The sequence below is a fragment of the Mus caroli genome, chromosome 1, assembly GCF_900094665.2.
Source record: "Mus caroli chromosome 1, CAROLI_EIJ_v1.1, whole genome shotgun sequence".
In the NCBI taxonomy this organism is placed as follows: Eukaryota; Metazoa; Chordata; class Mammalia; order Rodentia; family Muridae; genus Mus; species Mus caroli.
The window spans coordinates 181,810,328-181,828,855 of record NC_034570.1 but is presented as its reverse complement, the minus strand read 5'-3'; the positions used below and the strand labels follow the sequence as shown (position 1 = coordinate 181,828,855).

The window sequence follows — 18,528 nt, the reverse complement described above, 5'->3', positions numbered from 1 at the left end:
GCCATCACACAGTCTTGCTAGAAACCATCTTCACCCTGGCAGGCAGCCCCCTGTGGCAGGAAGTTCTTAAAGTCCTGACATAATGGTTGTACTGATTACAAATTATGACCCATGTGTGGTGGCTGCTGTTGTCTGGGTGGTTATTTTACACTGAAGTGTTCCATCTGACTCCCCAGAATGGCTCATTCGGAGGAGCAAGCGGCTGTCCCCTGTGCCTTCATCCGCCAGAACTCTGGCAACTCCGTTTCCTTGGACTTTGAGCCCGACACGGAGTACCAGTTTGTGGAGCAGCTGGAAGAACGCTACAAATGTGCCTTCTGCCACTCAGTGCTTCACAACCCCCATCAGACCGGCTGCGGGCACCGCTTCTGCCAGCAGTGCATCCGGTCTCTGAGGTGAGTGGGCAGCGCCTGCAGCTCTGACTGAAGCTGACCAGAACCAGATGGTGGTGTTCCTGGCTTCTGAGTCTGCTGTGGCCACAGGGCTATAATTGAGGTTTGGGGAATTGTGGTTTGGGGAATGCTCTCCAAGACTCCTGGCTGAGAACTGAAGTGTAATCCTCTTTGCTTACTGCTCCTTTGTGAACATTCACCCTGCCTTGAAGTTCACACTCCAGTGGCCTTGCAGACACGGTCTGTCCCTATAGCTGTCTACTGAAGAGGGCACACACAGCTCCTGGTGTCTGCCCTGATGATCACTCATTTGGGGTAGCAGGCTGTGATGTCTGTAAGGGACTTCACTGCCATTGGGCTGTCTGCTGGGAGCCTGCCTTGCCAGGAATGGGTTGAGGTGGGATCAGAGCCAGAAGTCAGATGCAGGTCAAAAGATTGATCTCCTGCCTTTTAACTCTTTACTATTTTGTGCTAAAAACTTAACTCCTCATTACTTGTGCTTAAATAAGCACTAATACCTGGCGATTAACCTATGCTGTTTAGCAGTGGGGAATTAAGTAAAAAATTATTGCTCCCTTCTCTGGCCAGGCAGATTAAATTTTTGTGAACCAGAGAGGAAGGAAAGGAAAAGAATTAAGATTCTTGCTGGGCAGTGGTGGCGCATGCCTTTAATCCCAGGACTTGGGAGGCAGAGGCAGGCGGATTTCTGAGTTCGAGGCCAGCTTGGTCTACAGAGTGAGTTCCAGGACAGCCAGGACTGCACAGAGAAACCCAGTCACACACACACAAAAAAAAAACAACAGCAACAAAAATAAACAAACAAAAAAAAAAGAATTAAGATTCTTTACACAGGCAAATATTCACAGACACATGTACAATCAATCATATGCTCACACTCAGAAGCGGCCTGACTGTCTGTCTCAGTACAAGTCCACAAGTATTCATTCATGCATGCTTACATACATACACATATACCTACGTGTGTACATATAAACAGACATATACATTTGGATGGATGGATGGACGGAGGGATGGGGCAGAGTCCCCCAAACCACCACATCATCTTTATTTCTTTTCTGCAGCCTTTTTTATACCCTCTTAAACAAAAGTTCTTTAAAGAACTACCTCATAGATGAAATGTTACACAAAGTGGGCGTTACAGAAGGACGTTGATAATTAAGTTCAGAGCAGTGTTTCATAATATATGCTCATTATAAATCCAAAGCAACAGTTTCTTAATGGCCTTGCCTTACCATAGTGCACACCTGTGCCTTCATCCTTGGACCCGAATGCTTTTCCTTGGACACAAATTTGTCCCAAGCCTATTGCTCTTTTTAGTGTAACTATGGAAGTTCACTGCATTCCTTATTATGCAGCCTTTACTCACTGCTATGAGGAGGGGCACATCCTATTTTTGATTCTAACTTTATTATATCTTACTAGCAAAACAATTAAAGCCACCTCTTAAAACTTTCTTTCTAAGATTATTTGAATCAAATCAGAAATTCTATAAAATCATTAATTCATCTAAACAGCATTAACTCATGAAGGTTCATCTTTATGATGATCTGCAGGAAATCTGATCAATAGGGGTGGGCTAATGCCCAGGGATTACTATGTAAATTTATAATGACAGGAAAGGCGTATCAGCTATAAGAAGCAATCCTGAGATGAAGTCTCTTTGGGGCCTTGCCCCTCAGAGCTCACCCACTGCAGACAGTGCAGAAATGATGAGCCACTTCCAGGAAGACAACCTGCTAGCCTTAGCCTATCCTGGATGGCTCCTGGCAGCTGTCAACGCTGGAAACCCTGCAATAACATAACGCCATGAAAATACTCAGGGTTAGGTAGGGTTTGTTGTTGGCTCACAGCTTTACAGTGCCGGTTTGTGATTGATAGGCTTTAGAAATGTAACAAAGCAGGCACATCGTGGTGGGGGGACATGCTGGAGCCCAAATAGTCACCTGCATCATCCAGGGAGGAAAAAAGAGGGAAAGAACAGTGCATGGGGCCCCTTCTCCCCTTCAGAGACACACCATCATGAGCCCACTAGGCTCCACCCCTCCAGGGCCCCACCTCTCCAGGGCCTCACCTCTCCAGGGCCCCACCTCTCCAGGGCCTTACCTCTCCAGGGCTCTACTTCTCCAGGGCTCCACCTCTCCAGGGCTCCACTGTGCCATAGGTTCTCCAGGGGAACAGAATCCATAGAATATACATTAAAAGGAGGGTTATTGGAATGGCTTTCACAATGTAGTCTGGGCAGTCCAACATGTGCCTGCATGTAAAAAGGCTGAGAACCTGGCAGTTACTTAGTCCACCAGGCTGGATGCTGCAGCAGCCCCAGATAGGCTCAGAAGGACTGGCAGAGTCCTGGAGAGCCACTACTCTCCAATACACATTGGAAGGGCAGTGGCAGCAGCGACGGCTGCAGCAACAACAGAGTAGATGCACTAACAGTCAAAAGTGGCAGTAGGCAGGTAGTGCTGCTTTTCCCTGGGACTCTTTATGTCTGGGTACAAGGATGCTGCTGTCTCTGAGGGAGGGACTCCTCTCTTAGGGAATCCTTCCTGGCAAAAGCCCGCCCAGACACAGGTCTCTTGGTTGATTCCACGGCTAATCAAGATTAACTTTGACACAAGCCTTCCCAGCAGCACCACAGCTTTATTTAACTCATGGAGTAGGGGAGCCTCTTAACATCAAAACCGTAGCAATCTGGGCCATGCCACTTGTTCGAAACCAGGAGAGGCTGGAAGCAGGCTTTGAAAGCTTCTAGAGCTGAGCGTGCCAGGCTGTAGAAGGGGCTTCAGGACACATCCTCACTCATTCCAGTGTGTCAGCACTTTTATCACCTGTGTGCTCACTTCTTTGCTCCAGTAAGCTCTAGGTTCTAAAGGTGAAGAACCTGGCCGTCACACTGTACTACAGCCTGCCTTTCCCTTAGATGGAGACCAGAGATGGAGCCATTGACAGTCTGGGGGACTTGTGTTTGATGGCATGCTGGTGGGTAGCTAGGCATTTTCCAGGGAGTTTGTAAGACTGTGAAGTTCCTGATACAAGTCTTAGTTAGGATTTTATTGCTCTGAAGAGACACCATGACCAAGGCAGCTCTTATAAAGGAAAACATTTCATTAGGGCTGGCTTACAAGTTCTAAGGTCCATTATCATCATGGCAGGAAGCATGGCAGCATCCAGGCAAACATGGTGCTAGAGGAGCTGAGAGATCTACATTTTAATTCGCAGGCAACAGAAGGAAAATGGTGCCACCCTGAGTGTAGCTTGAGCATAGAACCTCAAAGCCCACCCCCACAGTGACTCACTTCCTCTAACAAGGCCACACCTCCTCCAGGGCCACACCTCCTAATAGCGCCACTCCCCATGGGTCAAGCATTCAAACACATGAGTCTATGGGGGCCATTCCTATTCAAACCACCACAGCTGCCTTTTGGGTAGAGTGCACAGCTTGTGCCAACACAGAGTGGCTGAGTGCTCTTGGAAAGACTGTTGAGGTTAAACACTTAATTAACTTCAGCCCTCTTTTTTGGTTTCCTTTCTAGAGAATTGAACTCGGTGCCGATCTGCCCGGTGGACAAGGAGGTCATCAAGCCTCAGGAGGTGAGGAGGCCACTGCTCTGGCTTGGGTGTTGGAGAAGGTACCAGGGTGACTTCCAGGCTGGAATAGGACAATGTCTGGGACTGTCCTCATTACCCATAGTCCTCTGCTGTGGGTCAGGTCAGACCTTCCTCGTGTGGGTTTTACTGAACACTCACAGGTCTCATCGGTTCCCACACTAGTTCCAGCCACACCAAGTTGCTAGAAAACATAGAACACCCAGTTTGGGTGGTGGGGGTTGACCTTCTATTCTAGATAATCCTTAAAACATTGTTCTGTTTAATGACAACTTTGATACAGTTTATATACCATAAAGTTTATCTTTCAAACATCTGGTTCAACAGGACTTAGTGTTTTCAGATTCGTGTAGCCACTTGATGTGTCATATCTCCCAAGAAGAAATCCCATGTCCATTGACTGTCTCCTGCCCACATCTCCCAGCTCATGAAAACCACAATCTAATTTCTGCTTTAATTTTGCTGCATTTTTTGGGTGTTTCATATAAATAGGACCCTGCCTTTTCTGTCTGAGTTCCTCCACTCAGCATGTTCTCAAGATTCATCCCTGTGGTCAGTTGAATTAGTATTTCATTCCTTTTCATTGCTGTATACTATTCTGTTGTGTGGATATATCACACTTGATTTCGCTATTGGCAGTTAGTGTACATTTGTACTGTGTCTACTTTTTGTACCACTATGAATAATGCTGTTATGAATATTCATACACAAAGCTTAAAAATTTAAAATATGGGGCTGGAGAGATGAATGGCTTAAGTTTTAAGAGCATACCAGCTATTTTTCTAGAACAGTGGGTTCAGTTCCCAAAACCTGCATGATGGCTCATAGCCAGCTGCAACTTCAATCCCAGGGAATCCAGTGCCCTCTTTTGGCCTGCACAGGCACTGTATGCTCATGATACATAGACATGAAGATACACACATATTTTATATATATATATATATATAAAATATGTGTATATATTATGTATATATATAATATGTGTATATTATATAATATTATATATATATATATATATATATATATATATATATATATATATCCCAGCATACCCAAAAAGTTGATACATAATATTAGGAGCTTAGGGTGTGATTAGTGCAGACTCCTATTCATCAAGCTGATGCTCACTTTCCAGTCCTGGAAAAAAACAATTCATTAACATGGTTATATCCATGATCTACAAGTCTACTTAAAGAAGCTAACTGTTACATTGTAGCTTCAGAACATGGATGACTCTCATGCCCAATTCATTTGTACAAACACCTGGGTATGGCACTCCTGGGTAACTGTGGCAGCCCTAGGTGTAACATTTCAACAACTGCTGAGCTGTTTTGTAATTTTGTACCTCCTTGCAGTGTATGAGGGGTCTATGGCAGCAAATCCTCATCAAAATGTGTTCTCAGCTTTTCTGATGAGCTGTTCTAATGGATGTGAAGCCTTACTTATCTGGGGACTGGGTCAGTTGTCATTGATGGCTGGTGACACTGTCAGTTTAGCCAAGCAGCTGTTTCTCTCTCTCTCTCTCTCTCTCTCTCTCTCTCTCTTTGTGTGTGTGTGTGTGTGTCTGTGTCTGTTGCTCTCACATGTCTGTGCAGTACCCATAGAGGCCAGAAGAGGGCATATACTTCACCTTATACTTCTAGGTCACTGTCCTTACACTTCCAGGTCACTGCCCATAGTCTAGAGAAGTCAGGGCAGAAGCTGAGGATGTGGGCAGTGCTGCTTTCTGGCTTGCTCCCTATGGCTTGTTCAGCCTGCTTTCTTCTACAACCCAGAATCACCTGCCTAGGGGGTGACACCGCCCTCAGTGATCTGGGCCCTCCCACATCAATCATCAATCAAGAAAATGACCCACACACATGCCTACAGACAAGCCTGATAGGGGCAATAGTTCTTCAGTTGTGTGACTCTAGTTCATGTCAAGTTAACCAAAAACAAAACAAACAACAACAACAACAACAGAAAAACAAAACAAAACAAAACAAAAAACAGAATTGACCCCTTGTCAGTGCAGCACACTATAAACCGTAACCATTTTATTCTTTTGTGTTCCCAGGGCTATGTTAATGCTAATAGCAAACACATTAAGACATTAAAAGTCCCACCATCTTTTAAAAAATTCAAATAACTTTTCAAATTCAACATCTCTTTAAAATACCTAGTCTCTTAACTGTGGGCTTCTAGCTGGGCCATGGTGGCACACACCTCTACTCTCAGCACTTGTGAAGCAGAGGCAGGTGGATCTCTTGAGTCTGAGGCCACCCTGATCTATAGAGCAAGTTCCAGGAGGGCCAGGGCTACACAGAGAAACCCTGTCTCAACTAACCAAACAAACAAACGCACAAACAAACAACAAAGCCAAATCAGTGGCTTCCTGTAAAATAATAATAATAAAAAAAGTTAAATATTTCTTATTTCAAAGAGGAAGAACCAGGGCACAGTTATAGTCAGATCAAAGCAAAACCAAATCCAACAGTATAAACACTTTAGTGTCTGATGCCTGAGACTTGCCATTTTCTTTACTTAGAAAAGGTGTGGTCGTTCACAGAGCTTGTCCAATATGCTCAAGCTGGTACCATGCCAAGCATGCCACTGTCCTTGGTAATTGTCCCAAGGTCCTGGCTCTCCAGTAACTTTGGGTCTCCCCTACAACTGAGGCTGCATGTTTGCCAATGGCCTCCTGGCCTCTCTCCAGGGCTTCAATTCTGCAGCATGGTGGGAAGCCTCACCTGCCCACAACTATCAACCCTGCAGCCCTCGGACCACCAAAACCATGGAGCAACACTGTGCACTGGTTGCTTCTCCCAGCTTGCTCAACTTCCTTTCTTGTATAGTCTAGGCCCACAGTGGGCTGGGTCCTCCCACATCAACTGGCAGTGAAGAAAATGCCCTACAGCCTTAGCTACAGACCTATCTGACCTGGAAAATTCTTAAACGGTCATGAAAAAAGAAGCCCCCAAATTATGCTATATTTGCAATCTCCTGCAGTCTTAAAGTATTTTTAAATAACTTATTTTAAAAATCAAGGGAGCTGGAACCATGGCTCAGCTGTTAAGATCACTTACTGCTCTTGTAGACGACCTGGGTTCAGTTCCCGGCACGTAAGGGGCTCAGGCGTATCTCCAGTTCCTGGAGATACGATGCCCTCTTCTGGCCTCGGTAGGTACCTGCATGTACATGGTGATTAAGTAAAACACCTAAAAATTTTAAATCAAAGACTAATGTTCTGTGGCACGCGGAAATTATATGCTATTCGAGTTCCGGTATCCATGAGTTTAAGTGTTTTAGTAGAACAGAGTTGTGCCTGCTTTTGTAAGTGTTGTGGCTATCGGAGTTGAAATTTGGTCGCCGGGATGGTTACCATATAGCCTGCCTCGCTGGCGGAATTTACTCTGATCCTTCACAGAGGAAGCATGCCAATACACACTCTGGGCTGAGATAGCCGGTCAGCACAGCAACCGGGCACTGACACTTCACACCAGAGTGGGAAGCAACAGGTGTGTACCCTTGGCTACAGCCCCCTCGTGGCTTAACTGTGGGGTCAGGTTCACCCCCTGCTTCTTTCTCCTCACTGCAGCCTACTGTGTTGAGCACTGGGCGTTCGTATAACTTGCCAGAAGTATGTGTCTGAGGGGGCCTTTACTTTCAATGTGGTTGTGTGACATTTCCGTTTCAGCCACTGCCTGGAAGTTTCCATCTGCTGCTGAGATAGCCTCGAAGACCAATCTCACCAGAGCTTCCGTTCACAGCAGCACTCGGGAGGGCCTGAGACTGATCGCATCTGTCTTTCAGGTGTTCAAAGACAACTGCTGCAAAAGAGAAGTTCTCAATTTACACGTCTACTGCAAAAACGCCCCCGGGTGCAATGCCAGGATTATTCTGGGACGATTCCAGGTTGGTATCCTTGGGACCCATGCTGTCCATGGGATTCCTCTAGTGGCACCTACTTATCCTGTCTGTGATGGTCTGTGGTTGAGCTTTGTAAAGGAGTTCCCTGGGTGCGTCTCAGATTGTCCCAAATCTACCAGGACCATGAAAACCTAGAACAGAGGTTCATTTTGTAGCAGCAAAAAGAGAGCATGGTCACAGAACAGGCCTATATGTGACCATTGAGTCAAGAAGAGGGTATGGGACTTACCAGGCAAAAAGAGCACTCCAAAGCCAGCTGGTGGTGGTGACTCCTTTAAGTTCCAGCACTCAGAAGGCAGAGGCAGGCAGAACTCTGAGCTCAAGGCCAGTCTGGTCTACAGAGCAAATTCCTGGACAGCCAGTGCTACACAGAGAAACCCTGCTCAAAATATTGGAGGAAAAAAAAAAAGCATCCATCAAGGGTGTATCATTCTGTGGGGCTGTGAAGGATCTGGAGACCCGAGAGTAGGGGGCAGCTGTGACAGGGCACAGCTGTGACAGGGCAGCTGTGACTGGACAGGGTACTGCTGTGAGACTCAGGCCCCTCCCTCAAGGAGGGTCTCTTATGGGCTCTGGTCTAATGCTTGTGATCCATAAAGAGCACCAGGCCAGGTCAGGCCAGGATGTGCTATGCAATGAGACCCTGATGGAAATGTGCAGAGGGGTCAAGGAAGGGCAAAGGGAAGAGGCCTCCTGTCAGATGCAACTTCATCCAGCTGGGGAAGGCTCAGCCCCCACCAGGCACTGTCACACCACTCTCGAGTGACTCAACCGCCTCTAGCTTCCAGGGGATGGCTTGGCAGCTGCTGAGATTTTCCCTTCACACCCACACAGTTCGGAACATGCATGTCAGATGACTCAGCCCTTTATCAAGCCTCCAGAAAACTTACACACACAGGCCTACGTGCACACACCTACACACACACACTCACACACACACTCACACATACATACAACACACATATATTCACACATACAAACAACACACAGACATAAACTCATACATCACATACACACAACACACTCACACATACACATAGACACAACACATACATACACCTATATACACATACACTCACACATCACATACACAGAACACATCTACACGCAAACACACATTCACACATACATATACACACGACACACACATACTACAACACACATGCATAACACACACTGATACACTCACATATACACACAACACATACACAAACATGCACAAACACACACATATAACACAACACACATACACGTATACAAAACACACACACAACACACACATGCACATGTGCACCTACACACTACACATATACATACGCATACATACACAACAGAACACACACACCCTGGGCTTTGAGGTGACAGAGGTGTAGATGATTTCCCTGTGACCAAGGGAGCACTCACAGGACTGCATTTTTCCTGTACAATAATCTGTTGCCACTTGCTTTGAGTGACAAATTCTAGACAGGACTTCTTGTCCAGCTTTGTCATCACCAAGCCTGAATGAGCTACAGGACTCCGTAGAGACCAGAGCACAGACTCTAGGGAACAAGGACTGCTTTCTACAGATGTTTACCATTCTCTCTCATGCTGGTCTCCCAGCTCCTGTGTGGTGAGGCGCAGAGTCTGAGAGTTATAGAAGAGTTTAAGTGACAGTTCAGAGGAACGTTGACGAGAATATCAAGTTAGTGCAGAGTTTTCAGTTTTCTTCCCACTAAAGGCAGAAGATGATAACTTTAATCTTTATCCTGAGGGGAAAAAAACTCCTCAGTTGCTTTTACTTGAGGACAGGCAGCAAACTGCTTCTGTTGAAGAGCCAAGGCTCCAGAGGGAAAGCTCAGTGGTTAAGAGCACCAGCTCTTCCAGGGGACCCTCATTCAATTCCCAGCACCCATGTAGTGGCTCAAACCTTCTCTAACTTCTGTCCCAGGGGATCCAGTGCTCTCTGTTCTTCTTGGGTACCAGGTGTGGATATGGTACACAGACAAAATACCCATGCACATTTAATTAATTAATTAATTAATTAATTAATTAATTAAAAGAGAGTTGCTAGTAAAAATTATTTAGGCCTTGCAGTCAGTGCATCTCTCCCCCAGGTCTTCAACCCACCTCTCCATTAAGAGCCTGACTTAGGGTAGATGAGATGGCTCATCGGGAAAAGGTGCCTGCTTCCCAGCCTAATGACTTGAGTTTGACCTCTGGAACCTACGTAATAGAAGGAAACTGACTTCCACGGATGTCTTCTGACCTTCACAAACACACTGCCATGCTGTCTGCACCCCACCCTTCACAAATAAATAAATGCAATGAATTTATTAATTTTTGCATATAGATGGATATAGATATAGATAGTCTCACTATGTACCTCTGACTGACCTAGGACTCACCAAGAAGACTGGGCTGGCCTCAAATTAGAGGTCCACCTGCCTCCTGAGTGCTATAGTTAAAGGTGTGCTCCACCACCCTTGCCACTTAAACAGAAAAGCCAGATAGTCACTGGCTTGGGCTTTGCAGGCTCTGTATGGCTTCCATTTCCTCTTCCCTCACCCTTCAGAACAAACCAGCCCTAGCAGTATGTGAACAAAAAGCAGCTCAGAAAAAGAGGTGGCTTCGGAGACAGATAAACACCGTGACACATCTGGCCAGTGGGCTTTAGTGGGCCAGCTGCATGGCGCTGTGGTGCCAAGAGACAGGTTCTTGGTGCCGCAGCGCATCATAGTGATTTGGAGAGGTGAGGTGTTTTCTATGACTTGCCTGTGACAAGCCCTGAATGAATATTGTCAATGATTAAGGGCATCCCAGATTGTATAATTGAACAAAACCTGACTGCCCTCCTCCTGCCCAGGAACCTGCCTTCCCTCTCCTCTTTCCCAAAATGTGTCTCCTTCATCATTATAGACTGTATTCCCTTCTGTGGAGTCGATGTGCTGCCTCCCTCCCTCCCTCCCTCCCTCCCTCCCTTCTGACTATCTTGCCTCTGCTGTGGAGACACTAATAAGAGTAAAGATGAAAAAAACAAAAGGAAAAGAAATGCCCAGAGAGGCTCCGTGCCATGCTCACTGGCAGGGCTGGGGAGAGCATGCATGACCTGCCACCTTTAAACAGGAGCAGAGCCACTGGATTCTCTAAACAAATTTCAAAACCCTCTCACCTGCCCACCCCACCCAATCTTTATGGTCTCCCCTAATTCCCAACAAGCCAGACTGACTTTCGTAGTACCAGCTGAGCAGCCTGTCTGCCCTGGTCCTCATAAGAGGCACTGGGTCTCTCTGACAGCTAGAGAGAGGCTGGCCCACATGGCACTTAGCTCTCTGCCCAGCCTGCCTACACTGGCCCCACCTCTGAGGCCTCTGTCATTGTCACAGGACCACCTTCAGCACTGTTCCTTCCAAGCTGTGCCCTGCCCTAATGAGAGCTGCCGGGAAGCCATGCTCCGGAAAGACGTGAAAGAGCACCTGAGCGCATACTGCCGGTTCCGAGAGGAGAAGTGCCTTTACTGCAAAAGGGACATAGTGGTGACCAACCTGCAGGTGAGAGCAGGAACTGTGGGTGACCATACAGCTCAGATGGAGCCCAGAGGGCATTCTTTGCTTACTTTTACTGAATTTGAGGGTTTATCTGGATGGGGGTGGGGCTCAATTATTAGAGTGTCTGTCTTGCATATAGAAAGCTCTGTGTTTGAACCTGAGCACAGCATAAACCAGGCATGGTGGCTCACACCCCTCATCCCAGCACTTGGAGACACTTGGAGGACAAGCAGTTCACCCTTGCCTTCTTAGCACTAAGGCAAGTCTGAGATACATGAGACACTATCTTTAGAAAGAAGTGGTCCTGTATCATCTGGGACTGTAGCTGTAGCTCACTTGGTAACATGCTCGCCTGACATTCGCAAGGTCATAGGTTTGACTCCCACCACACAAACCAGGTGATGCACACCTATACTCTCAGAGCCTGAAACATGGAGGCAGATGTGAAGTTCAAAGGTAGTCCATCCATGGCTCCATAGATAGGTGGTTCTCACCTAGGGAAGAGAGAGGGGGCGGTTTGAGATTCTGCAAAGAGCTCTTTTTCCTGGTGGGGCTCTATTCCTTTATCATTGGTGAAAATAGCACTGTGGCCTCGGTAAGCTTGGGAGGTGAGATGCAAGGTCTGGGTCCCATGGAGGTGATGGGACCTTAGATTGTTATCTGGCTGGAGAGGCAGGATCAGCATGGGACCACTGGTGCTTTTACATGTGCGGAGGAGCCTCCCTGGTAGATCCTCAGGCTGCCTGCTTGGGCTCCAAGCCATCTGATTTAGTTGAATTCATCTACATCAAGAAATCAGACACTGCTAATCTCTTTCTGAAACTGGGCTATAGCTTCCTATGGAGAGCAAGCCATATGACGTCTCTCCAGAGAAACGTGTATGAATACCTCGAGGCAAGCGATCTTGACTTTGTTCCCCACCCACTTGTCTGTTTCAGGATCATGAGGAAAACTCGTGTCCTGCGTACCCAGTGTCTTGTCCCAACAGGTGTGTGCAGACTATTCCAAGAGCTAGGGTGAGTAAACTCTCCCTGGAGAGTGCAGGGCAAGTGTTAGAATCCTGGCTTAAGGGTTTGATGAGAACCATAGATAGCCAAAGGCCTGGAGAGCACACGACCCTGGTGATGCCTGCCTCTCTGCCTTCTGGGGAATCCCTAGCACAATCCTGGTGATGCCTGCCCTTTTGCCTTCTGGGCCATCCCTTGCACGATCCTGGTGATGCCTTCCCTTCTGCCTTCTGGGGAATCCCATGCACAATCCTGGTGATGCTTGCTCTTCTGCCTTCTGGGGAATCCCTAGAATGATCCTGGTGATACCTGCCCTTCTGCCTTCTGGGGAATCCCTTGCACAATCCTGGTGATGCTTGCCATTCTGCCTTCTGGGGAATCCCTAGAATGATCCTGGTGATGCCTGCCCTTCTGCCTTCTGGGGAATCCCTTGCACAATCCTGGTGATGCCTGCCCTTCTGCCTTCTGGGGAATCCCTAGAATGATCCTGGTAATGCCTGCCCCTCTGCCCTGAGTGGTCCCTTGAACACCCTTTTGTTTTCATACCAGCTCTCTGCCTCACTAGGGTCTCTCCTTCTGTCCCTCACTTCCTTCCAAGTCACCCTTGGCTCCCTGACCCTACCAAGTTGTTGAAGAATCCATGTGTTTCCACATCACAGGCTATCCATTTTGCAGGTGAATGAACACCTTACTGTATGTCCTGAGGCTGAGCAAGACTGTCCCTTTAAGCACTATGGCTGCACTGTCAAGGTAAGCTGTGGGCCACCTTCATCTCTGCCTCTACAGCTCACCAGTGAGTTGATTTTACTCTTTAACTCTCTTCAGGAACTGGAAAGGTAGACAGACACCAGAACACTAAGGCTAAAATGGTGTTGGGGCTCACCAGAGAAACAGAACTTCTACATACATACATTTTTGAATATGTATGTATTATGTTCATATACATGCTCACATGGATGCATAGAGAGACTCATTCTGCCATTGTGGAGTTTATATGCACCACATTTGTAAGCCACCCCAGCATTCTGGACACTTCAGACTTTTCACCAGAGACTATGAAAGCTAGTAGATCCTGGGCAGATGTCATACAAACCCTAAGAGAACACAAATGCCAGCCCAGGCTACTATACCCATCAAAACTCTCAATTACCATAGACAGAGAAAACAAGATATTCCATGACAAAACCAAATTTACACAATATCTTCCCATAAATCCAGCCCTACAAAGGATAATAGATGGAAAACACCAACACGAGGAGGGAAACTACACCCTAGAAAGAGCAAGAAAGTAATCTTTCAACAAACCCAAGAGAAGATAGCCACACAAACATAATTCCACTTCTAACAACAAAAATAAGAGGAAGCAATTATCACTATTCCTTAATATCTCTCAACATCAATGGACTCAATTCCCCCAAAAAGACATAGACTAACAGACTGGATATGTAAAAGGACCCAGCATTTTGCTGCATGCAGGAAACCCACCTCAGTGACAAAGGCAGACACTACCTCAGAGCAAAAGGTTGGAAAACAATTCTCCAAGCAAATGGTCCTAAGAAACAAACTAGAGTAGCCATTCTAATATCAAATAAAATCAACTCTCAACCAAAAGTTATCAAAAAAAGATAAGGAAGGACACTTAATACTAGTTAAAGGAAAAATTTACCAAGATGAACTCTCAATTCTGAACATCTATGCTTCAAATGCAAGGGCACCCACATTCATAAAAGAAACTTTACTAAAGCTCAAAGCACACATAACACCCCAGACAATAATAGTGGGATACTTCAACACCCCACTCTCAGCAATAGACAGATCATGGAAACAGAAACAGAGACAGAGTGAAACTAACAGAAATTATGAACCAAATGGATCTAACAGATATTTATAGAACATTTCATGCTAAAGCAAAAGAATATACCTTCTTCTCAGCACCTCATGGAACCTTCTCCAAAATTGACCATATAGTTGGTCACAAAACAGGCCTCAACAGATACAAGAAGATTAAAATAATCCCATGCACCCTATCAGATCACCACGGACTAAGGCTGGTCCTAAATACCAACAAAAACAATGGAAAGCACACATACTAATGGAAGCTGAACAATGCTCTACTCAATGATAACTTGGTCAAGGAAGAAATAAAGAAAGAAATTAAAGACCTTTTAGAATTTAATGAAAATGAAGACACATCATACCAAAACTTGTGGGACACAGTGAAAGCAGTGGTAAGATGAAAACTAATAGCTCTAAGTGCTCTCTAGAGAGAGCATACACTAGCAGCTTGACAGCACACCTGAAAGCTCTAGAACAAAAAGAAGCAAATACACCCAAGAGGCGTAGACAGCAGGAAATAATCAAACTCAAGGCTGAAATCAACCAAATAGAAACAAAAGATCTATACAAAGAATCAACAAAAACAGGAGCTGGCTCTTTGAGAAAATCAACAAGATAGATAAACCCTTAGCCAGACTAACCAGAGGGCTCAGAGACAGTATACAAATTAATAAAATCAGAAATGAAAAGGGAGACATAGCAATGAAATATATCTCAAAATGCCTATTCTGTTTGTTGAATATTAACAGTTGAAAATATTAAAATCATGTTCTAGGGGGAAAAAAAAGCCAGAGGCTGGGAAGGGCTGATGTCCAGAAGTGTTTTCTGGACATGACAAAAGCTGGCACATGGTGAACTCACTGTGGCTTCTGGACATGACAAAGGCTGGTGCATGGCAAACTCACTGAAGGGAAGCTGGTGGTAGATGGTTGCCTAGACACATGTGGAAATCTGGGTCTTTGCTTTTATTAACACTAGAGTCTGTCAGCAAATAAACATTATGACCATCAGGAGACACAGAATCATATCTTCTCTCAGATGTGTGTAATCTTCAGAGGAGGCGTAACCATTTCTTCTCATGTACGTGTATCTCGAAGTGCAATAATTTGCACAGGCTGGAATGAAAAGCAGTCTGTAGACTCGCTACAACAGGGCAGTATAGAAATGTTTGCTGGAGGGGCTGGAGAAATCAGAACTTACTGTTCTTCCAGAGGTCCGGAGTTCAAATCCCTGCACCCACACGACAGCCCACAATTGTCTGTAACTCCAAGATCTGACACTCATATAGACATACATGCAAGCAAAACACCAATGCACATAAAATAAAGGTAAATACATTTTAAAAAATTTAAAGTTAAAAAAAATGGACCAGGCTTAAAAGCAGTCTGCAACAAAGATGAGCTGTATGTGGGAATAGCCGAGTGCTGGCCATGTCTGTGCTTCCTCCCTAGCCAAGGCAGGAAGAAAATCAGCGTGGAGAGTTTTGCTAGCAGCCTGATTGTTTGCCTTGTCAGCTTGTTTGGGCTTGGCTACTGGGTAATTCTGAAGGAAAGACCCAATAGAGTCCATTTCCCTGCAGTATTGTGGGAAAGAGTGAGTATGGAAACTAAGTAGCAAGTTGCTGAGCTTCTTGTAACCACACACCTGCAGCCGGCCCTCCTCCGTTGGCGAGCTCAGTAACTGTGCTTTGCTTTTGCTTTGTGTTGAAGGGAAAGCGGGGGAACTTGCAGGAGCATGAGCGGGCAGCCCTGCAGGACCACATGCTTCTGGTTTTAGAGAAGAACTACCAACTAGAACAGCAGGTGAGTCTTGGGGCCACGTGTGAAGGGGCAGGGGGATTGCTGACACTTGGCTACTCTAGGTTTGGTTTGGTTTGGTTTGGCGCTTTCTCTGGTTCCATGCAAGCTGATTAAAGGCACACGCTTTTCACCAACTAGCTAGACGCACTCTTAGCATTATAGAAGCTTTGAGCCAGAAGGTGCCTTGGAGTTCTGTGCATTCATTCTCTCCCCCTGCAGATGAGCTAACTAAGATCAAAGAAACTTCAAGTTTGTGAGTGGCAGAATGGATCTCAAGCCAGCTCTCTCTGTGGCTTACCATCCACCCCACAGCCTGCCCCCACACACTTAGCTCCTCACCTATCACATACTAGATGTTTGCTATTTTAAAAAATTAAGTCAGTCAGAGCATTGCACTTGTTGGCAGTCTGTTCTAAGTACTGTGGGATTTTGATGTCAGTCTAAACTGCCTTGGAGAAGCTTTGTAACCTGATAAACATATGCTAACTTCATACATACTCACTCACATGGCTGTCAAGCCTGTCAGCTTCCTGGAACGTTCACCCAAGACCTCCATAAGGCTGGCCTTAAGGAGCAGTTGTATGAAAGTTAATTAATTGTCTTGCAGGACCATTTTGGAAGACTTTTCAGGCCCACTGTCAGCGAAGGAGTTTAGCACTGCAGATTGTTTTTGTGATGTCTAATTCCATTGATTACAGTGTGTGTGTGTGTGGGGGGGGGGTACTTCTCAGGGTCCCAGCCAGGAGAAAATTTGAAGTCCTGACTCAGTAGTAACTGGTCACAGTCTGCTGTCTGGGAACTGCGGGTCCTTTATAGACCCTATGGATCCATCTGTTAATTAAGTATAAGTGTATGTATTGCTAGAGACACTAAAGCCTGGAAGACACAGCCTCTCCATGAAAAATCACAGAAATACAAATAGATAAGTAGTCGTGCCGTGCCTTCTGAATCACAATGATGCTGTGTGGGATACAGAGGCTGCAGCAAGGCACTCTGGGAAAACTGTGCAGCAAGGCATTCTGGGAAAACTGCAGAGGCTTTTTAGGGTAGGACACCTAAGCTGTACCTTTGTTAATTTCATTTCTTTAATTAGGTGTGTGGGGTGTATGTTCATGAGTGCAGGCGTGGGAGGTCAGAAGAGGGTGTCAGATCCCCTGGAGTTTAGGCAGCCATGAGCTGACCGACATGGGTTGTAGAAACTGAACTCAGATCCTTTGTTAGAACAGCATGTGTTGTAACAGCTGGGCCTCTTTCCAGCTTCCCAGCTGACCTGAAGGGAAACAACAGTCTCCTCAGTTGAAGTGAAAACAGGGTCAGAAGTGGGTGTTGTGCCCAGTCAGGCTTGTATAGAAAATGCTGTAGGTTTAAAGAAATGGAGTATTAGGGTGCCCGGACTCCCAAGTGTGAGACAGGAATGCCTGGAGACTGGTGTGCTGGACTGAGACAGCAGTGACTCTCTGCAAGCAAAGATCTGGACACTGGTCAGTTGTTGTTTTACTTGTGTGGATTCTGCCCTGCTTCCGAAGAGATTTAAGGATCAAAATTAGAACTAATCTTTTTCAGTGTTATGAAACACTTTGCCAGCTCCTTGTCTGGCTTTTTTAAACATGAGACATCTGGTCATCGGGTAGCAGTGACGTACAGGCCTGAGCCTGCAGGCTGCACAGCACCCTGGTTCTCTGCCCCATCTCTTCCTTTGCAAATGAGGCTGTGGTGGATGGGCGCGAGTGTTGGCACTTGCAGCATGGTGCCTGGCACACAGAAACATTTCAGAATTGAGAAGAAGCAAGATGCTGGAGGTGGCGATGGTGGAAGTGCATCCCCGTGCCAGTGAGCCACAGATAACATGGAGACGTTCTGAGCTTTGAGCTTGGGAGGCAAAGAACCTGGAAATGTTAGTAACTGAGATGGGCACCAAGAGAACAGGAGCAGGTTAGAGGCAAGAGTGGGGAGGACAGTCAAGTGGGCATCATGACCATTTGTACATTCATTCATCAAACACATAGCCAGCGTCTGCCACGTAAGGTACCATGCTGGGTCCAGAGAATAAAGAAGTGGGGCGCAGTCTCAGCAAATACTCTAGTGGAGAGAAAGAACAGACAACACTGAAAGCAAGCTCTAAGAGGGGTGAGATGAGTTAGGGCCTGGGTGGGTGATGCAGGTAAGGAAATGTCCCCAGAGGCTGTTCCTTTGAGTGACTGCACTAAAAAGGTAGTTTCTGGAGTAGGGAAGGACCCTGATGGCAGCCAGATACTGAGCAGTCTTGTTGGATACACATGGGCTTGGTGGGTGCTATACAGTTATTGGACAGGGTGTCTAAGGGTTTGCTAGGAGCTGTGAAGTCTTTCTGGATGCACATTTATTAGCTATGTGTTGTACAGTCATGAGGAATGTACATGAGTTAGCTAGGTGCTGTGCAGTCTTGCTGGAT

The 18,528-nt window shown here is 46.1% G+C and overlaps 1 protein-coding gene across 1 annotated transcript in view; it reads left to right on the top strand.

The window, feature by feature from the left end:
• Traf5 (TNF receptor associated factor 5) overlaps positions 1-18,528 on the top strand; it is a 46,740-nt gene that overhangs the window by 20,736 nt on the left and 7,476 nt on the right. Inside the window, exons 2-8 of the mRNA XM_021165688.2 lie at positions 177-395; positions 3,947-4,004; positions 7,812-7,913; positions 11,294-11,458; positions 12,394-12,471; positions 13,138-13,212; positions 16,008-16,100. Of these exons, the coding sequence (XP_021021347.1) occupies positions 178-395; positions 3,947-4,004; positions 7,812-7,913; positions 11,294-11,458; positions 12,394-12,471; positions 13,138-13,212; positions 16,008-16,100 (789 nt within the window). The 5' untranslated portion in view covers position 177. The remainder of the gene's footprint in view (positions 1-176; positions 396-3,946; positions 4,005-7,811; positions 7,914-11,293; positions 11,459-12,393; positions 12,472-13,137; positions 13,213-16,007; positions 16,101-18,528) is intronic.